Consider the following 24066-nt stretch of genomic DNA (forward strand, 5'->3'; position numbering starts at 1 on the left):
CACACACACACACACACACACACACACACACACACACACACACACACACACACACACACACACACACACACACACACACACACACACACACACACACACACACACACACACACACACACACACACACACGCGCAATCTATTGGAAGGGTGCACAAAAATTCACTTTACTGATTTAATTATAACTTTGTACATTACATCTCCTCTCCTCTCTTTGCATGAGTTCTGCGTAGACGGGGAAAGCTCAGGCGATGACTACTGAATGTGAGAGTGATTTTAAGGCTGCGCATCAGAGGAAGCTGTTTAACTTTCAGCGTCCTTTGAGAATTTGCATGCAACTGTGCAAGGACGTTCCACCGACGGAATGTGTCTGTTGTCAAGAAAATCTGGCTATTTCAGAGGAGATCAGACACTCCACACTGAAGCCTTTGATTTCGGACGCCGAGAGCTGAAATTCCCCCTTCCAATCTGATCCAGCAAAGGCAAAAACCGTCACACCTCAAAGTATAGACAGAATGCATACACACTATTTGATTTACCAAAAACTTTTTGCATTGGACTAAATAGTTCCACAGTGGCATACGACAGTGGTATGGATGGATACATTGTAGGGCTTAAATGCATGCTCAAGAACACACAAACACACACGAATGCAAACATGAACAGGCGCGTGCGCATGGAGGGAGATGAAGCTAGCGTACAGGACGGTCCTCATACAAACAGGCGGTGTAAGTGAGCGTACAACATCAGGCCATCAGATCACTTCCCTCTCCAAACATGAAGGCTTTAATAGATGTGAAACTCGGGGCCCTGGACTTTTTCACACCACTGAGTCGCAACTCACACAGAAGAACAGCAGGCAAAGGATGACGGAGCAAAAAAAGAAAAAGAAAAAAAGAAGGGGGAAACTGACTCCATCCTATTTTCGGTATCTGTCCTGTATTTCATAACTGCGGTGCTGCCATGACAACTGGATGTCCCCTGTTGGATCAATAAAGGTGTATCTGTATTTATCTATATCTATCTATCTAGATCAGTGGTCTTCAACGTTTTCAGGCCAAGGACCCCTTAGTTGAGAGAGAGAGATGAAGCAGGGACCCCCACAACCTTTTCATAGATTCCATATAGTTTCATTGTTTGACAGCACGATCATCAGTGTATTTTGGATTCGTGTCAATTTGTGTTTTCAGATATTTAACCACTTGAACCGTCCATACTTAATAAACTTGAGCTTTCACTCTGTACTTAGTCTGCTCTTTTTCCCCTCTACAACAAAGCCCTTTGCTAAAAATAGCTGATCTACAAGCTCACACCGTGTGAGCTTGTAGATATTTTTGGTTAAAGTTCTCAGAATATGGACACTAGGGTTCAAGTGGGTTAATAAAAAAAGGAGAAAACAACGTTCTATCACTCAAAGATTTGGAGGACCCCCTGTAGTAACTCTGAGGACCCCCTAGGGGTCCCGGACCCCCTGTTGAAGACCCATGATCTAGATATAAATATGCATGATGATGAAGTGATTATGCGAACATCCCTGACGAGTCACACGTAAAGGAAAAAAAATCAACCATTCTGGGCTTCAGTGTGGAAAACGTACAAATAACGGAATAAATAACACAGATCGCAAGAAGCTTCAGACTAACATATGGAGTAACCTTTGTTCCCTTCTGGGATTTGGGATAGGGTGGGCTGAGGTGGGTGGGTTGTGTGTGTGTGTGTTTGTGGAGGGGGGGTATAACGCTCCGAGGACTGTAGGCACGCCAGGGAGAGGTGAGCTGTCACCCCCCATTATGATCACCGCCTAGGCTAGGAGAAGGGGGAGGGGGAGGAAGGAGAAGAGAGATGAGGAGAGGAGAGGAGAGAAGAGAAGAGGAGAGGAGGCGAAAAGCTGGTTTGTTGCTAACTGCCATCCCGGGGCATCAGAACCCAACCCTTGTTGTATCATTGCCTCCAGAGAATCACTTGCACGCAAGTCCTCCCTCAGCTGCAACCATAAATGTGATGTGTATCTTTAACTTTTTTAGGCTGCATCAAAGACGTTCTGAGGCTTTAAAAGTGTGTTTTTTTTTGCCTCAGAGAGAAAGGAATAATACTGATGTAGGTGGAGGACACATACAGTAAGGGGGTTTTGCAATCAGTATAGGCGAGCGTCTCAGATGAGTACTACAGTACTACATTAAACTTTAAAGAGGCAGGAAGTGTTAGACGGGGATGAGCGCGGTGCATTACTATTAAAGGGCTCCAACTGCACACACGTATTCACATTGTATTCAACAATCACACATGTGCCCACATGCATGGGCTTCCATGATCAGTAAATAACTGAAAGTCACACCTCACAACAACCAGAGACCGCACTTTGGTAGAATCATAAACTACTTTTCAAAAATGATGCATACAAGGAGGCAGGGCGATGTAATTATATCCAATTAACGCCCCACTACTGGTCCGGACACTGTAGAAAGACATCATAATGAAATACGACGCATAAAATTAATTAACCCATTTAGAACGGGTACACATTTTGTGTATCATTATTTCATGCTTTAACTATTGAAAAATAGCAGATATACAAGCTCACAGCGCGGCACCGAGTGCCGCGCTGCGAGCTTGTAGATCTGCTATTTTTGAAAAGTCGTGAACATTAGAATTTTGACCCGATTCTATAAGTGTCTTTTGAATCCTTCTAATTCTAGGCCTAAATGGGTTAATACAGTCGCGGTGCTGTTAAATATTATGCTTAGCTCAGACCTGACCTTTTGCTGCCTTTTCAGTGAGCTTGGGTGCTGCTGCTGAGGCACATTCTGTTCCCCAGATCCCGTTCCTAACACCCTTGTCACTCATCATCACTCATCATTGTTAGGGACAATAGGAAAGTTTGGTTAAGGCACACACTGCAGTACCCCCCCCCCCCCCCCCCCCCCAACCATCACATATTTGTGCATGTGTGTTAACGTGCATGTAAAAGTGTGCAAACACTCACATGCAGATCATACCCTTAAAAAAGAAATCACAGTATGCTATACTTTAATCACTTAAATCCTTAAACAGGGTAACACCCCCCCCCCCCCCTTCCAGGGGTCATTGCCATGCTGGTTTGTGGTGGACATTTTTGTCGCCATCCCAGCAATACATTCTAGCGGACATACAAAATAGATAGATAGATAGATACCGTTATTATCCCAAGGGGGAAAATCAGTTGCACAGAGGCAGCACAGCAGTATAAGGTTATTTACAATACATAATAATACATAAATATATATACATAAAGTGTCCTTAAGCACAACTATCAAAATTGTACAGTGTCCAAATCAAAAGTGACCATTGCAGTCAATGCTAGTTGGTGCAACAAGTATCTCACTGTCATGTCAAACACAAGCAAAAATACCCAAAACTACTAACACTAATAGTGCAGTGTCAAAAAAGTCAGTGCGAAAAAAAAAAACTCGAAAGGAAAATAAACTAGAAAGAGTGTCACAGGCAGACGCACATGAGCACCCTCCCTGGAAGGTCCTTAGAGTGAGTAAATGAGTAGACAAACACAGAGACAGCTAGCCCTAAATGACAATTACAGGTCTGTTATGGGGGTCCTTGAATATGAAACGTTTGAGAACCACTGTCCTAGTGGACTCCTAATGTGCCATAGCGTCATTATTGTAAATCAGTGTCATACATATTCTGAGGAAAACCTGGAGACTGACATTCAGTAACTGGGTCTTATTATTATAAGAGTGTGTAGAAAATAAATACAAAATTTGCCACAGACCAGGCCAAGTTTTGCCACAGACACATTTTGTCCGTGAACCTCCCCCGCCCCTGCCCCACCCCAAAATGCAATCGTCTCATTTCCCTCGGTAGTCGCCTTTTTGAAGTGCGGGCCTGTCCTTCATATGGCCCTCTGAATAATCTACTGAGTGTAATTAAAGTCCATTCAGTGCTCTATATGAGTCCTAGCCGCGCTCCATCATCTGGCCAGGCTTTTCAGCGGCCACCTGTGAACCCTGCAGGACGGGGACCCTGACCCTCATAAAATTCATGAGTGCCGCTGCATTCAGCCGCCCACCGACCTCCCTCAATGGACAACAACCACTTTAAACAAGTCATCTGTTGACTGTTGGGTGAATCCTTTTCAAATACCATTCCCGACCATATTCACAGTGGCAGGGGTTAAGTGGCTGCCGTGATTAGCCGAGATGGATGTCTTTATATGGTTTGCTTGGGAATAAAGAGGATCAAGAAGGGGGACGGTTTGTTTTCTTCAACCAAACGTTAGATGTATTGTTCACAGACGAGTTTTTTTGTTGTTTTGTGCTGAATTGATTCACATAACAGACAATAACGACGACTCCGTAATAAAAAAAAAAAAAAAAAAATGTCTGGATGAGGAAAAACTGGTGGAAAGGTCAGAGACTACGATAAAAGCATTTTCTTTTTATGACACAAAGTGCTGAAATGGAACAATTATGAATCCATCCTATTATGACGATTCAATCATTTCAGAGAGGTGAGCCTGAACTCCAACCTCCAAAGTCAGCTGAACAGAAACAAAACACTCTTTAAAAGGCATGGGCACATTTTAGCCTCTCTCTGCAGCTAAAACAAACACAACACAACACACACACACACACACACACACACACACACACACACACACACACACATACACACACACACACACACACACACACACACACACACACACACACACACACACACACACACACACACACACACACACACACACACACACACACACACACACACACACACACACACACACACACCTCTCTACAGGCATACACAAATATGAACACACAGACAAGCCCCCCTCACACACTCACTCTTCCTCCTGACCCCCCCCAGGACACAGAGCATTGGGAGTGTGGGAAAGTTATTTTTAGGACCCATGCAGAAAGCGTTCCTGGGCTTGACGCTCCTGCGCTGGATGGATCAACATTCCACCTTTGAACCACTCCGACCGTGGACCTGTTTGTGCCGATGATGACAATTTGAAGGTTCTCTGAGTACCAATGCCAGTGAGGGGGGGGGGGGGGACTGGTCCATTTGGTTGTATTCTCTGATCTGCCATGCTATGGGACGGTCTGTGCCGATTCCTTTACGAATATCTACAGGAGTGAAGATGCACTCTAATTTAAGGGCTTTGCAGACAGGCGCGATTTTTCGCACGGAAAAAAGACGATTTGATTTTTTTTTAAAGGGATCCCTGGCTAATACGACAAATATGCCGTAATACATTATAATTGTCCTCTATAACTACAATGTAAAATTAAAAACACCTTAAATATTTTATTTCTTCTAGAAATAGCTAATCTTTCGCTCAATAGGGGAAATGCCCGTCGCAAGTTGATGATGTCATAAATGTAATTTGTGATCTATCCCTATGGAATTTATGGCATGCATGTGCAAAAAACAAACAAACTTAATACTTCCTATGGTTAATATGAGCATCAAATCAATATTTCAAATGTGTTTGTGTTTTCTTTTGCACATGCATGCCATAAACATGACATTTATGACATCATCAACTTGCGACAGGCATTTCCCCTATTGAGTGAAAGATTAGCTATTTCTAGAAGAAATACAATATTTAAGGTGTTTTTAATTTTACATTGTAGTTATAGAGGACAATTATAATATAAGGCATATTTGTCGTATTAGCCAGGGATCCTTTTAAGAAACCAGTGATTCTCTATGACCTCATGCACACCTGCTCTGAATTTGCCGTGCGGCAAGTGGTTGCGGCAGTGCGTTTTTTTTCCAGATCCAACCCAGTTCGTGCCTCTTTTCGCATGCGGTAAAAACTCATTGACTCCTTTCATGACTCCTTTTGGGATCCGCAGTGCGGATTCCGCACAGCATTACACACCAAATCAAAGCGCTTTAATCATGCAGCAAACAGAAAAAAACGCTCTGACATCACTGTGATGTCATATTTCTGCCCATATTGCATATATGGAGATCCCTGATGTCATCAATATTAACTTTGATTGCTAAAGACGGAGATCTCCTTCTATCTTTTTTTCTAGTCCTGTGCCATGTATTCCAGGTGTTTTACCTGTTTTTGGAGGACGATCGTGCGCATGTACAGTTCTGTGCGTGTTTTCCGTTTGCTTGTGGTCATTTCTACATCCTTACTGTGTGTCAGTGTGCAGTGGTTTTGTTTCCTGTGCACAAATTCATGCGGGGCGGGCCATTTTCCCCTGTCCAAACCTAGGGGCGGAGATACAGGGCATTCTTCTTCTGCAGTTGAATGGGACCGGATGGGGAACGGATGTTTTGTTTCTGGGTTATTTCGTCTCCTAGCAACTATTAGCAAAGGTAGCTTGATCGAACATAGAGAACAGCGATCTTAATACGCTGATTAAAGAAAAATGCTAAGAAGGAGAGCTCCTTCTTTGGCAGAACTTATCAACCATAATTCATAAACCACTGGCAGGAAATGTGTTAATAGTCCAAACCTCAAATTCAAAAATGGAACACTTGAAGGCACATTATAGGTTTACCATCAAAAAGGAAACATCTGAAGAAACAAAATGCCTAATATATTTTTATTTATTGTTGTTTTTTCTGTGACATATTAAACATTGTTTAGACCAGGGGTTAAGATTCTTTTTATTATATATTATGAGGGAATTTATTTGGTGACACAAACTCCAAAAGACCTGTAACCCTTTTGGTTCTCTAGTACACACTTCTGAGTTGAACTAACACTGTACTGCATGGGGGAAACAGTATAAAAAATCACACCCGTGTGAACTGAGCGGTGGTTTACCCACCTCATAGATCATGTGTACCGATTTTTGTGACATTTGAAGAAAATATGTAGGAAAAGGAGCAAAAAGTGTGTTTTGGAGAAAATTCAAGATGGCGGAAAATCTATCCTGGCGCAAATGGGCGTGGCCTATATGGGAGATGCGTCTTGACCCAAGGAATCCAGGGAAAAAATTATTTTAATTTTCCGATCTACGGTTCAAGAGTTACGGGGCAAAACGCAAAGTGGGCCGTTATAGCGCCACCATGAGGCCGAGTGATGTAATTATTTTTGGATTCATTCTTAAAATCATTATGAATCTCCTCTCCGAGGTTTGAAACTGTAGCTCCTATGGTTTACGAGAGAAAAATACTTGAAAGTGATTTCTTGCATTGTCCCATTATAAGTCAATGGGGACAATTAAGCGTCGTTTTTTGCCGATTACGTCGGCATGGTAAGGCGGATCGGAACGAAAGGTAATAGCACACCATTCCCGGCCGAGCCGCACATTTTGATGTATATATTGCGCGAGTGACGTAAATGGTGCGGCACTAGTTACGCGCCGAAGTTTAGGCTACATACAGACAGACACGGACGGACGGACGGACGGAGACCCACACACACGGCCACGTATAGGAGCGTTGTGACCACCACTCAAAAATACTCAACAACTCTACATGATACATATCTTATTTGTATGATGTCAGAGCACTGATCTTTAGTTCTCATTACAAGGAATAGAAGGACTGCAGAGGTTTAGTGCTATATTAACAGTGAGCACATTTACAAGTCTTACCAGCAACGCTCTGCTCTCCAATATGAAAAAAAGGATGATCCTTAGGCAGAATTAGAGAGAGACTATTTTACAAAGCTTAGACAATGGCAATACAAATATATGACCCCAGGATACTTCATACAGAGAAGACACAAAAAAGCACCAGGGGAGCAATGGGACCCGAGTCCCTGGGATTATGCTAATGGAAGGCCATTTCTGAATGCACTTACACATATCCTATAGCACCACGCGACCCCATGGATGAGGGGTGGCACGCAAGAGGTTAGCTCCACTTTCTTAATGGAAGCTGAAGACGACTAGGGCTACTTTAATCAAGTCTGAGTCCAGTGTGGTCACACCAAACCAGTCTGGTCTAATGGGGGCTGAGCAGTGCACACACGCGTTGTTAAGGGTTCACTGCTCACTGAGGAAACAGCTTCTATTCCGGGGCCAGTTCAGGCAGACCACAGTCTTACTCAGTGTGACAGGAGGGGCACATGTGTCCCGTTTTATTTTGTTCTATTGTAATCCTGTCTGTTCGTGAGAAATGTTTCCACGTTGTATTACGCACGGTAAAATCCTCAGTGCTAGTCTAACTCATAGTGGACAAACAAAACCAAAGGGACCTGCAGAGTCCATTTGATTACGTTTCTACAATCTCAGTTACAAATGGATAAATTAAGACAGATTTGACTGAATAGTGTGGCTAAGTGCTTCGCAAAACCCCCAATCGTGTCTTCTCTGAGCTTTGACTAAGACTACAAAACAAAACACCACAAACATATATACGATCGCATTTGCAGACTAATTAGACAATAGGGCTCAAGGAAGGGTACTTATTTAACCTGCATCCTGTCTTGAGCCACTGAACCTTGACCTCATCAGGATGCACATATCCTCTGTCCCCGGGCTACACTGAGTCCTTATCATAGCACCTATACTTGTCCCCAGGAAACACTGATTCACTTATACTTACTGCTGTAATTGGTCTGCTTTGCTCCTCCGTCCACATGCCAACAAAGACCTTGGTAGTGTGGCATTAACTAATGTGCATATTATCATGCAGAGTATACATCTGCTGCTACAGTATGTTCACAATCCTTTATATCTTATCTCAGGTACTAGAGTATAATTATGCACTGTAAATATGTAGATCATTTGTTTGTTTTCTTTGACTGATCTCCTTTCCCCCTTGCCTCCCTTCTTCTTCCCTATTTTCACCCAAATTCTTACTTCTGTAAACCTGTGATGTGACAATAAAGCTGATTCTGATTCTTAAGTTATACTTTTTTGTCTCCGCCAGGAGAGTATGTTTTCACCCCTGTTCGTCCGCCCGTCCGTCCCGTGTGTCCGTCCGTCTGTCTGTGTGTCTGATTAGTTTGTTACCAGCTAATCTCCGGTGCCGTTGGCCTGGTCGTGGCCAAACTGTGCACACACACTCCCTGGATGCCAATTCAGAACCTCTGCCCCACATTTTTCACATGGCCTTGTTCTAGCGCCACCATGAGGCCGATGTTCGCAAAACACGTCTTTGGACACTAATCCTAAAGATTTTGTCCACAAATCATGCAAATCGGTGGACAGTATCTCTACAGTCATGTGATCAACATGGATCAGTCTGATTTTCCATATTCCATCCTTTGCCCTGCATTTTTCACATTTGCCTTTTATAGCGCCACCAGGAGGCCAACTTATGTAAAACACATTCTTTGATATTACTCCATCAGATTTTATCCCAAAATCATGTGTCTATAATCATGTGATCAAGGCAGATTTGTCCAATATTTCATTTTATATCCTAATTGGCTGGCAATAACAAACTTTGTATTTACCTACTGAATGTATTTTTTGCGCTGTTTATTTTATTTTTATTTACTTTTTTTTTTACTATATCTACTGCATAGTACTGTGTTCTATCCGTCTGTCATTCAATGTTATATGAGATACTTCAATGGATTCCTATGGAAAAAAGCTTAGTCTTTTCTAGGATCTCCTTTTAGTTGACCTTGTACCAGTTAACTGTACCGTCATGAAACTGTACTTTTTTCTATGCAAACTTCTAATAAAGTCTTCAATCAATCAAACATTGGCTTCCAAAGTTTGCAGGATTGGTCCGTTTTGAACAAAATGCCTCAAATCATGAACCCAGCCTGAGATTTCGAAGTTTTGCACACACATTTCCACTAGGTCAAGGAACAAATGCGACCCTTTTCACATTGGCCTGTTATAGCGCCAGCAGCAGGTTGACTTTTGCAAAATACATCAAAATGCCTCAAATCATGCATACAGCGTCCCATTGCCGTGAAAGGCCCAAGAAGACATGGCACCCTTTTCACATGGGCCTATTATAGCGCCATCACGAGGCCACAATAACCTACCTGACCTGGTGGAGATCTTCTAGTTTTGTTACGTTCTTTTGTCATTTCAAAAGGTACCACGTGGTACCCATTAAATGACTTCTAACTCTATAATTTTTATCCCACGATTTTGCAACCCATTTTCACTCAGTGCCAATTGCCTATGTAATCCTGGGCTCTGCTCTCCCTCTGCCGCGCCTGGGGAGACAACGGACTGACCTCATGCTTCCTTCCATGCATGAGGAGTCCAAGTTGTTTCTTTTCACCTGACAGGGGGGGATTTCCCCGGGATGGACGTAGCGTGTGGAAGGAACACGTAATTCCAACCAGTTCCTTTCCCCTCCATCAAGCACCCCGGCTGGCCAGGGGGAGGCATTATTGAGACCAGGATTACTGCTTGTTTTTGTGAGGGTATCAACCTATTAAATGACTTCTGATTCAACAAGATTAGGAGAGAACTGCGATTAAAGAGTCCATTTGGACTGTATAGTGTGATGCGGCCTCATTATACAGGTATCAACACAAGGACACATGTGCACGCACACAAGCATTCATGCTCAGACACACACATGCACACACACCCACACACACAATGTACACATTCACATTTGCAGAATAGATAAAACCTCTGCTACATAATTGATGCAGATCTGATGTATGTTGTGAATATTGTTCAGCTAAGGGGTCCAATCGCGTGCCATGGACTGGCCTGCACTGGGATCTCTCTCTCTCACACACACACACACACACACACACACACACACACACACGCACACACACACAAACACACACATACACACACCCCCATACCTTGTCCCGAAACAGCACAGTGACCGGCGTGAACTGAGGGAGGATGTATACATTATTCATTGAGAATATTATTCTAAAGGTCCGTTCCCATTTGATTTTGACTACCAAAGCAGGCAACGGCACCACAGGCAGCTGTACTGAATACCCTAATGTCCCTGTTGTGGGCATGACATAGTAGGGGGAAACTCTGCGAAAATTGGTGAACATTCAGCAAAAATAGCCGATCGGTTCATTTCAGCGCAGAGATTTTGGTGCACAGGGAGAAAAGCAGAGGGCCAAGTATATATAGACCCCTGGGGGACCCCAGGAAGCAGAGTACATAGGGTTTAAATGGTTAATATTGTGTGTTGTGAACTAATCAGGGACATCTACTGATGCCGTTGTTTATTTCTTTATTCTCTGCAGGGGATTATGTATTGTGATCCCCTATTGATAGTAAATATTGAATGACCTAGTTAGGTTCCATCTCTCGTAGGGGTTCCTTTCAGCGCTGACTTTTCCAATCCAATCTATGCTGTAGTGCCGCACATTAACCGAGACACGGTGAAGCAGATATACGAACAGGCATGGAATGCAAACAAAAACAGAGACACATACTGTACAGTTAACAAGCCCCACGGATGTAGGTGACTGTCTTAACGCATTCCCTCGTTCCACAATGATTCTCTTTTTCCTTCCAGTAAAATCCTCGCTGTGTTAATGTATCCATGTGTTACTCAGAGAGGGGTCCATTTGGTTAAATAGGTAAAGTTAACACCAAGGATTTGACTGCGTTAGGCGGTTTGTGGCCTCAGAGGAAAAGCCCTCATTTTAATTAGACCTGACCTGAAAATCACTTAACTGCTCCTCTCCGCTCCTCCCTCCCCTCCAAGCCTGCGCACTGGTCCTCACATAGGTCCATTAACACCCCTCCCTTGGCACCCACAGGCTTCAGCGGGGAGGGGGAGGGGGTGGGGGGGGGGGGGGGGGCAGGCGTCGTCTTAAAGACGTTTTGAGGACACGCCAAGGAACATTAACCTACTCCACCAGCTCTCTCGCTCGGACTCCCTTACTGCAACTTCCTGAACTCTTCCTCATCATCGTCATCTTCACCTCACCCAATCCTCTCGTCTTCTTCGTACTATTCATCTTCACCTCCCCCTCATTACCTATTCCTCTCATCTTCATCATCTTCAGCCTCACCTCCCCACCACCAATTCCTCTCATCTTCATCGCAGTCGTCTTCACCCCACCATCTTTGCTTCCACTCTGTTCAGCTTCAAGAGGTGTTCAGATGAGAGCCGCTCCACACCTTCAGTCAGAGTGCTAAAAGTTTACCGCAAAGCCAACGCACGTGCCCCGACCGTGCGGCCGTCTGAAAGACGGGGGCTTGTGTCAGTTCCATGGCGGCCTCTCAATGGCCTCTCTAAAATGGGACTAATTTGACACAAATCCCTCCGTCTTATACTGTATTTGACCCCTTGACCTGCCTGTGGCACCCCAGTACCCCGCAGGCGTATTGCCTGTCAGTTTAAAGGGTCAGATAAAGGTAAGCGAAATGTAATTGCGTACCTTCGTGCATTCTTTCAAGCTTCCTCCTCAAAGCCCCTCGCATTGTGAGACATAGTGACTTGTGAGTGTGTCAGGCTTGGGCGTCAGTGTGAGAGAACAGGAAAACGTTCCTCGGTTTTCGCTCACATGCGCGCTTGCTTCTGAATAACTACATTGAGTCACGGGATGACACAAGCACATATTATGCACTTGTGTCATCACTGTGTGTGTGTGTGTGTGTGTGTGTGTGTGTGTGTGTGTGTGTGTGTGTGTGTGTGTGTGTGTGTGTGTGTGTGTGTGTGTATGTACGCAGTGTCTGCAGTATGTGTTAATCTTCTAAACACCTAACACCCCCTCTACCTGCTCAGACAGGGCAATGGGTTAATTCTGGCTTCAGGCGTTGTGGCTAATAACTGCTCGTCAACCCCAGCCTGAACTTTCAGAAACTCCAGCGGTTACCATGGCAACCTTATCACTGAACCTGTGTGGAACAATTTTAGGTCTAGTGCTGGTGTTTGCCTCCACATTACGTGAGAAAACTCAAAAACAATTTGAATAAATACATTCAAGGCACACATCTTTACTGTCAACCTTAAAGTTACACGTTGGTAGTTCAGTGTGTTATTGAGTGACGCAAGTGTGAGTCTAACAGCAGTTAAGAAATGCGTTGTTGGTGACTATGAGCATTTGCAATGTGTAGGTGGGGCAATGTGTTGCCGTCAGAACTCACAGACAGGTAATTAGAGTTGTCAATCACCACGCACAAGTCAATTATTAACCAATAGACAAATAGAGAAACAGCACACTGTACCATGGGAAAGCTGTGTACAATTACATCTCACACACTTTCACAGCAATATAGTGTTAATTCAACCCGTAATGGGACATTCGAGTCAATTTGTACACTCTTAAAGTTGGATTAACGCTGAGGATTTAACTGTGCAGGTGACTTAAGCAGAGGTGGATGGGTAAAACAAAAGACAGGCAGGGATGCAAGCTGTGAGCAGTGTGGACCTGGAGGAAGCCATTGAGACGGTGCTGTGTGCGGCGGCCCCGGGGAGAGCAGTCCTGTAGCTGAACAGTAAATGAGGTGATTAGCAGGGCTGGTGTGGGCTGTCACACGTCACACGCAGGGGCTGACAATCTGATCGTTATCGCACATGTCAATCAACGGCCCGCCGAGACGGTTGACCAACGGGTCACACACACACACACACACACCTATGTCGAGACACGCAATCAGTAGATACAGGTAAACACAGACAGATCTGCATGTGTGGACGTATACCTGCGTGCAAGCACGCACACATGCGCACACACACACACACACACACACACACACACAGACAGACGCACGCACACACATACGTATTGAATAGGTTATGTGACCAATTGCATTAGAGTAGGTGGGCAAATAGGTAGCATTATACTTATACTTCAACTTATGAAATCTTCAACTCAGATTATAAATGAACTATTGAGTGGCAATCACAGCACCAGCGTGCAAAAACACGAGAAGGAGTGTATTACAATGGATAATCATTGTTTTGATTGGATTGATGGATGACTGGCAATGTGACACTGTGTCCTCTGGAAATTCCCAACACACCACACCTGATCACTGTCAGCGGTTTTGATTGGCATTTCATATTGCATCTGCTTCTTATGTCAACACAGTAAGCTATTTTCAGAATTTCATAAAGTGCTCTTTTAAACCTCTCTCTTTGTTCTTGTTTCAAAATCTCCTACAAGAGCACGCCAATAAAAGCTCCTTAAACAAGACAAAGCCTGGCCCTTACAATGTGCTGCGGGGATATAATATATATATAAGACATAGTGGCCGGGCCCCGCAGAGCGACAGAGGATCTCCTGGCTTTTGCCCTTTGCCTTCCCACCACAGAGGCCTAATTAAAAGACCATTGAGCAGAGCCACCTTGACTTTTACGAACCTTGTAAATCTACACAGTGCACAGCGGCCTGTTCAGTGACATTCGGCCAGGGGAGGAGAGAAGGCGGCCAGAAAGAACGCAGTGTTGGAAAATGTACTCAAACTTTTTACTCAAATAAAAGTATCAATACTGCAATGCAGAAATACTCTGTTACAAGTAAAAGTCCAGAATTAAAAATGTACTTGAGTAAAAGTACAAAAGTATTGATATCAAAATGTACTTAACACTTATGTTGCAATGATTTTTTTCGGCCAATGTCCCGCGTTGCCATGGTTACCATAGACTTCCATGTAATTGTGCAAGTGTGTAAAAAGTGCACGCCCATGCCTAGATGATGCACCACGTGTGTAGATGCTGTTCACAGCTTTCAAACAAAAAAATCCGCTTGGAAATCCGTTCAGGCATTCATGATTTATGGGCCATTATGTTTTCTTCAGATGTAAAAAAACATGGCTGCCATGTTTGAAAGAATGGGTTGGTATGGGGGTTAAACATGCAATTTCGCGATCGCGATCATGCCTAATACATTTCTGGAGGTCCAAAAAAAAATTTTGAAAAAAAAAAATTAAAAAAAAAAAAAAAAAAAAATTTTTTTTTTCAAAAACGGCCCAAACTCGGGAAACTCGGGGTTGGCACAGCACTAGTACCAGTGTTGGGTAGCGTTACTTTTTTTAGTAATATAGACTGATTACATATTACCTTGATTTTAAAGTAATATTTTTCGTTACATATTACCCCCCGAGGAGGAGTAATATATTAATATTACTTTACTTATTACTTTTTGGTAAAAAAAAAAAAAAAAAAAGCTCAAATTGAACAAATAATTATCTAGATATTTTATTATTATATTTTATATATTTTATTATTTTATTTTATAGTTTTTTCATATGAAACACAATAGACCTATACCTTCTTAAATGTGGCTTATAATGACATGACAAGTTTGACAACAAGATACAAACCTCTATGCCTTTTTTATTAAAGTCCACAGAACAAGATCTGCATGAGCAGCATATAATACAAATTAAATTGCTGTTTAAGGTGCTTTCTTCAAGTGGACCATTTCAGTCATGTGGAAAATACAAACACATGGGCTACATATTAGCTGTAAGACATCGGTCATTATAATGAATGAACAAACACATTGTAAACAAAACACTTGTTAGCCTACGGTATAAACGAAAAAAGCTAGCAGGTTCATGAGAACAAGGCCTTGACATGTTTTCAACAATGAAATAAAGGTTACTGGCTTTATAAGCCAACGAAATAGTGCAATTACACTCAAGAACAAGGCATGCATACATTTTTAACAATGACACACAAAGAGCATGCCTATTGGCTTTAAGAGTAAGACCCAACGAAATAGTCCCATTTAGGCTCAATTGCAGCTTAAAACACAGCCTAATAAAATAAAACAAATAAAAACAAACAAAAAAATCTATATTAAACAATATTAGACCTACTGAAGAAGGGCACGGACCCCCACAACAATTAAAATAAACGTGCGCTCGCTCGGATTGGAGGCCTCTCTACGGCCAGCACTGGCCTTATTTGTCAAACTGAGCAAAACTGAACAAACGAAAACCAAACCATTAAAGCATATGCCGCCTCCAGCTCTTTGGCAAATGTCTTTCTGTCTGGTGGGACGAAAGGCTGAAAATGTATAGAAAATATTGTATTAATAATATGATTTTGAAATAGGCATATAGCTTAATGAATCAGCGTTATAGGCGCCTAGGCGAGGGCAATAGCAGGCTGTGTATTGGCCTCTGCATGCACTGGTAGGTATTGATTATTGAATTTAATTAATTATTATAGAAATCATAGCTATAATAGGAAATTGTAAACGACATCTTACCTTAGCAGTTTTGACAGGGATTTTGCTGACAAGCTTTCGAAAAGCTGGAGATTCTACTGTTGACAGAGGCTTCATATCCTCAACAACATACTCCGCTACGAGCCTCCTCACTTCTTTGACTTCCAGCCGTTCAACCCGGAGAGAGAAATCGAGTTTTTGTTGCTTAAGATTCGGTGCGCCGCCGCTGCCATCTGCCTTTCTTTTCTCAGTTAGTTTAGTGTGAGGGTGAACCGTTTCCAGGTGTTTCTTTAGGTTACTTGTGCTTTTTATCGACGTAGAGAGAACCTTCGTCTTCCTCCCTGGCCCTGCATCGCAGAGTTTACACTTAACTGCAATGTTCTTCTCATCCTTTTGTTTAATGAACTCGAAATAATGTGAATACACCCATCCTGAAAACGTTGACCCTGGGTCTCCAACCGGCTCGGGCTCATTCTCCTGGACCTGGATCTCCTCATCAACCAATATTTCATCCGATTCCGACTCCATTCTGACTTGATGCTGCTTGCTGCTAATGTTGTTGTTTGTTGTTTGATGTACCGCACAGCGCGCCAACAGGAAATAATGGTCGCAGGTGTCAATGGGCTTTGTAGTTTTCTGGCGCTGGCGGTGCTGCTGTTGGACGCTGCGCATTGTGGATGGATACAAAAATAGGAAATACAAAGAAAATAAAAAAAGCACCTTCACTTTGGCCGGTAACGCGGAAAGTAATGCTGTAAATAAGTTGTCATTACTGCATTATATTACCGATGTTTTTTTTAGTAGGGCGTTATATTAGTCGTTACCGCATTTCGGTAATATATTAGTAATATGCGTTATATTACTAACGTGCGTTACCCAACACTGACTAGTACCAATACAAACTCGGGAAACTCGGGGTTGGCACCATATGTGTTAATAGTACAAAAGTCGAAAGTACTCATTATGCAGATTGTTCCATTTCACAAGTTTTCAAAAGTATAAAAATAATTGAAAATAGCAGATCTACAAGTTCACAATGGGTCGCATTGCAACGTATTGTGAGCTTGTAGATCGGCTATTTTCAATGCGACGCATTGTGAGCTCGTAGATCGGCTATTTTCAAATGGCCGAAATGTATATAGAGCTGAAGTGGTTAATGTATGTTTTGTAATAATAATCAATCAAAAAGTTTTCAAATAAATGCAGTGGAGTAAAAGTACAATATTTGCATCCAAGATGTAATTTCCAATACTTTTAGTATTGGAAATTGGAAATACTCAAGTAAATACCTCAAAATAGAACAGTACTTAAGTACATGTTCTTAGTTACTTTACACTAGAAAGAAGGGCAGAAAAGGGGTGGAGTAGAGTGGGATGGTGAAGGGCTGGCTGAAAATGAGAAGGTTGACCACAGGGTGCAGGGAACCCCCCCCCGGCCACCACCACCTCCCGCCTGAGACAATAGAGCCCTGATCAGAGCGTACGGAGCGCAGGGTGTGATAAGGTAATGATAATGTAATGAGGACCAATCATGAGGCTGAGCGAAGGGGAGGCCCCCTTAATTTGTCTCTGGAGTGGTGCTCCTGTGACAGATTGATTACTCTGAGCGAGAGTGAATTGAGTGATGAATTTGGCAGGCAGAATGCATGTGTGTGATGCAGAGAGAGAGAGAGAGAGAGAGAGAGAGAGAGAGAAAGAGAGAGAGAGAGAGAAAGTGACAGAGTGATAAGGAACAGTATACCTCAGTGAAGAAAGTAATGAGCTATACATTTATATATCGTTGTCGGGTGGAAACCTTGCATGTCCAAAATTGTTCCCTTTGTATTTATCATTTTAAAAAATGATTTAAAACAGTGAAAATAGCAGATCTACAAGCACACAACACCTCGCGAGGCGTTGTGTGCTTGTGTGCTTGAAGCAGGGCTTTGCTTTACGGAAAGAAGTACAGATTTGAAACTTGGAGAACACAAGGTTTCTACCCGACAGTGGCGATATATTGTATTTATTAAAACATGTTGCACGCCATCGTGTAAACACAGTACAAGTGTCCCGATTGCTTGACTTACTTTGCAACCAGAACAATGTGAAGAGCATTTTCACATCGCATATTCATTCATGAGCATAGGCGCACTTTTCTCTCACTCTGCTGCCTTTTGAAGTTACGCCGGGGTAGGTGTGACGGCAACGGTGTATAATCAATAGTTTCACCTTTCACTTTGCCACCCGATAGCAGACGAAAGCGAGCCCGCCTTGGCCTTGCGAGGCTAACGTGAGAGATTGCTCATAATCCCCGCCACTTAATGGGAGTGCCACTGGGAACAATGCTTGGGTACCAAACGTAATGGCTTTCTAAATAAATCATTACCTTACATCTAAGTGGAGCTCTTGTTTTATATTAATAGTTTGCACGAGTTGCTGAGAGGGTGAGGAAAACGCAATTGGTTATACATCTGAGGAATACATTGAGGACGGTGCAAAAAGGAAAAGAAAAACAAGTCGGCACGAGAGGAGCCCATGGCAAGTTAATCTATTTAGGCCTGAACACATTATGACGCAATATTTTATGCTTTAAATATTGAAAAATAGCAGATATACAAGCTCACAGCGCGGCACCGAGTGCCGCGCTGCGAGCTTGTAGATCTGCTATTTTTTTTAAATCGTGAAAATTTGAATTTTGACCCGATTCTATAAGTGTCCTTTGAATCCTTCTAAGATTTTTGGAAAAAACCTATGTTTCTATGTCAGCAATCTGGCCAGCCATCGTCAAAGAAAAGGTCCTTTTCACTTCAACTGGAGCTCAGTTAGTCTGTTCTTGAGAGACTACTATGTCAGTGGTTCTGAAACCTTTTCATGTGAAGGACCCCCAAAATGATATGTATTTGGCCACGGACCCCCATTTCAAAATATCTAGTTCCAGGGACCACCCAGAAGCAAAATTTGAGTTACAAACATTCACTTTAAAAATACATATATTCAAAGATTTGCTCACATTTTCACGACTTTTTCAAAAATAGCAGATCTACAAGCTCGCAGCGCGGCACTCGGTGCCGCGCTGTGAGCTTGTATATCTGCTATTTTTCACTGGTTAAAGCATTCAATAATTCTAGGCCTAAATGGGTTTTAATCCTACCTCAATGGTGAACTGTTTCCTCTTGAGTTTGAAGGCCAGGTCCTTGTGGTCGGGAAGGTCACTCACCAGACCGTTTAGGCGGGGCACCTGGCGCACATGTAACAGGCCTGCAAGAGCCAGACAGCCAGAAACCAAAACATTAACTCAACACTAATGAAATAGACCTCAAACAGTGGATCAGACAACCCCAAAAGTGAAGTTGTGATAACATAACACGTTTAATGAAGGAACGCTGTGCTACTTCATACTGTATCTTGGGTCTTGACTTCATGGTTGATGCAGTGTTTGAGTCCATGCGAGACCATTTGAGACTGACTGCACCAAAGGCATAATTACAAGGGCAGGACATTCCTACCCACATTGTGCCCCAGTTGTGTTTTGCTGTGCCAAGCACTAACACCCCTGAGGCAACGAGTCATGTGCTGATCCCTGATAGAGAAGCGCTTTGAAACATCTTACTGAGGGTCAGTCCTCTGCACCAGTCCTTCTCAAACTTTTTAGAGCTCTAGAACAGTAGCATATTTTGAACAATCTTCAAGGACCACCCCACAAGAATATACTATATTATTGTACATTTAAGAAGGCATAATATAGTCATTTGTATTTTATAACATTTGTTTGAATTAATATTGGACGTACTTAGTTGCACACAATGAACATAGCAAATCTCCAAGCTCAGTGAGCAAGTAGATTCAGAGTTTGGTGTGCGTTCAGCAAAGTATATTATATCAAGGCCTTAACAGTCATTATTTCATCTGTAATTAGTTTTCCCCCCACACTACGCTTAAAAGTACAAAGAAGAATTTGCTGTATATATTTGATAAAGGTATAATATATTTTTAAACATTTTCCCCATGGACCACTAATGGTCCGTGCACCACTGGTACTAACAGTGCTCTGCACTCCTTTCCCCTCTCTTTCTCTCTCTCTCTCTCCACAGACTTGGCACTTGCAGGGCTCATGTGACACTGTAAATAGGCCCATGTAATGAAGCAGAACAAGATAAACAGTGATTTTAATTGTTGAAGAAAAACTATTTTTCTTGCTTGCTTTTTTCAAAGGAATATCTGGTTATGGTGGGCGATTCTATTCTCTCCTGTGCGTGTGCGTGTGTGTGTGTGTGTGTGTGTGTGTGTGTGTGTGTGTGTGCGTGCGTGCGTGCAAGTGTGTAATAAAAGTGCATCCACTAATTCCTCTCGTTGGCAATGCATTAAAAGGCACGAGGTTGAGAAAGGAGTACATAGACCAGGTCTTCACACGAAAATAACGAGAAAGAGAAGACGACTTGCTACAGCTTCTTATTCTTTGCCTCGTCCCTCATTCCATTTTTACCGTGAAGAGACATTTTCATAAAACAGGACAGGAGTGGTATAAAAGGGGGCGTGAGAGAGAAAAGGAGGGAGGGGAGAGAGAGAGAAAGAGAAAGAGAGAGAGCATGAGAGAGTAATGGAGAAAGGGAGAGAGACAGAGAAAGAGGGGGATGGTGGGTTCTCTCTTCTGTGCACTTGGGTGATTTCCCCTCGCCTGATTTGCAGTGACAGGCTTCCCAGCATGCTTTGAGCAGCCCTGAACTGCTGCCGCAAACACATACGCACGTACACGCACGTACACTCATGCTAACACACACGCACATACACGCGCGCCTGTGCACCGTGCGCGCGTAGATGCGTTCGCACTCGTGAACACACATCAAAACAATCGCACACATAAATGTATTTCATAACCTAATTGGATTTTCTAGAGCTGGCTAAAAGCAGGGGTGCGTATCATTGTTAGAATGGGAGATTAAATTGCAGAATTTGTGCGAGTCCCTTTGGTGTATCATTAAGAAAACTAGAAGCTGGGCGATGTTAAAGTAACGTGTTGAATGGCCTTGCAATTCCATGTCTTTACCTGGGTGGAGGGACGTAATCGCTACCATGTACAGTAGGGCTGCAGCTAACAATTATTTATTTATTTTATATAAATAATTATTTATTACTTTTTCAATTAATTGAATAATCAAGAAATGTGTTTTGACAAAACAACTTTTAAGTCGATTTCATACTTTGTCGCACAACAGCGTCGAGCGAAAATAGTGTAAATAGCAGATTTACAAGCTCACAACACTATTTTGTATTTTAGTTTTCTTTTTACTTTTCACCTACAAATGACATGCCCAAAATAGGGACAGATTATTAATCAATTATTTTATTAAATTACAGATTATTTCGTAATAATCGACTAATTAGATTAGTATGATTAACTGTTGCACCACTACTACTAAGCGTTGTGTTTTATCATGTAAATAAAACGCCCACGGACGAAACCAAAAGCCATCGGTGAATGTTTTCACTGCTCATCAGGCCTTCACATGTCACAACCTGGGACTGTCTAACTGGAGGAGAGGACAGGAATGAACCAAGAGGAAAAGAGCAAGAGAGAGAGAGAGAGAGAGAGAGAGAAAGAGGGAAGAGTTTGAGAGCTACGACTAAAAATACCCCATTCGCTTAAACTGACCTTTATGTGTGGAGAGTGTGATAGTGATGGAATAGAGGGACGGAGCACAGAGGAAAAAAAAGTGGATGGCGAAACTGGGGAAAAGGGAACGATGGCGCGTGCACGAGTGTGTGTGTGTGTGTGTGTGTGTGTGGGGGGGGGGGGGGGGGGTAGGTACAGCGGCAGTGCCCTCTCCTTTCCTCTCTTTCTCCCTCTTCTTTTTCTCCCCATTAGCTCTCGCTGCTGTCCCTCGTACTCCATATACCATAGAAGAAACCCCTTGGTCTTCCACTTATTACCAGAGCAGAGCAGAGCAGAGCGGGCCGGGGCCACACCGAGTCACCGAATGAGGGAGCGGGCGATGGATGAGAGAGAGAGAGAGAGAGAGAGAGAGAGAGAGAGAGATAGAGATAGAGAGAGAGAGAGAGAGAGAGTGAGAGAGAGTGAGAGAGTGATGGTAAGAATATCGATTCCCCATCGTTGGCCTGCTCTGCTGTGGGCCTCAGGGGCATGGGGTCTGCGGGCTGGATGGAGCAGGGGAGAGTGTCTGTGTGTGTGTGTGTCTGTGTGTGTGTGTGTGTGTGGGGGGGGGGGGGGGGGGGGGGGGGGGGGGGTTGGTGCGGTGTGGCAGCTGAATCCCCCCCGGTCTGTCTACTGAGGAGCACGTCTGATTGAGCAGCAGCACGCTAACGTGCACTGACAGCCTGGCCTGTGAGGGGGCTGCCCTCCCTGCCTCCATCCACAAGCCCAGCCCCAGCCTTAATGCACTGCCTGTGTGTATATGTGTGCTCCATCAGAGAGAGAGAGAGAGAGAGAGAGAGAGAGAGAGAGAGAGAGAGAGAGAGAGAGAGAGAGAGAGAGAAAGAAAGAGAGAGAGAGAGTGTGTGTGTGTGTGTGTGTGTGTGTGTTTGTGTGAGCAAGAACAGAAAGACATGGGTAGTGTACGTTCTTACCATGATAATCTCTGTAGAGCGCGTTGGTTTCCCTTTCGGAGCCTTTGAATGATTCCAGAGCTATGGCATTGTCACACAGCCTTGTTATCCTACCCATTAGAGCTCTGTTCTGTAGGACCAGCACAGAGAGAGAGAGAGAGAGAGAGACACACACACACACACACACACACACACACACACACACACACACACACACACACACACACACACACACACACACACACACACACACACACACACACACACACACACACACACACACACACACACACACACACACACACACACACACACAGAGAGAGAGAGAGAGACAGAGACAGAGAGAGTGGGGGGAGAGAGAAAACAGAGGTGAGTGTGTTACTTGGGCAGGTAATTAAAAACCTCCTGACGAGCTGTCGGTGCCGCAATTAAATTAGGTCATCATTACGAGCCACCGGGTCACTCCGGCCCACCACTCTAGGTGAGGCTGGTCAGGCGGAGAGGGGAGTGGACGCTGATGGGGGTGACACAGGTGACGGAGGGAGGGAGGGAGGGAGGGAGGTGCACGGACATCACCATTAAGTGAACATCTCTAGTCAGCACGGACGTGACGCGGGACTAAAGCGACAAGTCTGAAAAGTCTGTTCTACCCCACCCAGCAAATAAACTCGCCTGCTGTGCGCTTGCACACCCCGTGCTCATTCACACCACCCAAACACAACACAGTGGGAGGGGAGGGCGGGGGAGAGCAAGCAGAGAGAGAGAGAGAGAGAGAGACAGAGAGAGAAAGCGAGAGAGAGGCTTGAGGAGGAGAGCTCCCCCTACTGGTTAGGACAGTCACTTGACAGGAAGGGAAGAGAGTGACAGAGTACAGTAGGGGAAAAGATGCAGTGGAAAAAAGGGACAAAAGGGCAGCGGCATAGATAGACAGAATAATGGAGGAGAGGAAGGAGGGAGGGAGGGAGGGAGGGAGGGAGGGAGAGAGAGAGAGAGAGAGGGACATTGGGGTGAAGGGAGAGAGGGAGTCCTGTATTATTCATCCTTTTGCCTCCTGAATCATTCACATCCTTATCTGTGTTGGCTGCCACAGCCTAATGCAGTTTTCATGCCTCCCTCCCTCCTCCCCTCCTCTTTCTTCCTCCTTTTCATTTTTGTCCTACTTTTAAGTATGCATATCCTCCAGTCAGAAGTAATGTCAGCCCCGACAGGCTATCTGAGGTCAAGTCACACATTATGAAAGGTGTTTGGCCAGGCCAAATTACTCAGCACATTACAGCAGCAATGTACCGGTATTAAAGGTACAGTGAATGTCTCCGTGATTGAGACAGTTGACTAAAAGTCTCTTTTCTCCTCGAACCAGGGTCAGGACGACTCTCCTGTGTTTAGCTATTAGCTACGTAAGTCCTCAGGTGATAAATAATAGAATATGGTATTTTGTGTATTTCTCTGCAAAATGTTCAACGTTTTTTGGCGAAATACACAGAAGACAGGGTATTTTCTTTTTGACCAAACTACATTATT

General features: G+C 43.7%; 1 protein-coding gene across 1 annotated transcript in view; it reads right to left on the minus strand.

Moving 5' to 3' along the window:
• elp4 (elongator acetyltransferase complex subunit 4) overlaps positions 1-24066 on the minus strand; it is a gene marked incomplete at its 5' end in the record, with an annotated part of 83666 nt that overhangs the window by 27522 nt on the left and 32078 nt on the right. Inside the window, 2 exons of the mRNA XM_080729950.1 lie at positions 19136-19242; positions 22567-22675. Coding sequence (XP_080586076.1) covers positions 19136-19242; positions 22567-22675 — 216 coding nt within the window. The remainder of the gene's footprint in view (positions 1-19135; positions 19243-22566; positions 22676-24066) is intronic.

This window comes from Nannobrachium achirus, assembly GCF_963921795.1.
Source record: "Nannobrachium achirus genome assembly, chromosome: 7".
Lineage (NCBI taxonomy): Eukaryota > Metazoa > Chordata > Actinopteri > Myctophiformes > Myctophidae > Nannobrachium > Nannobrachium achirus.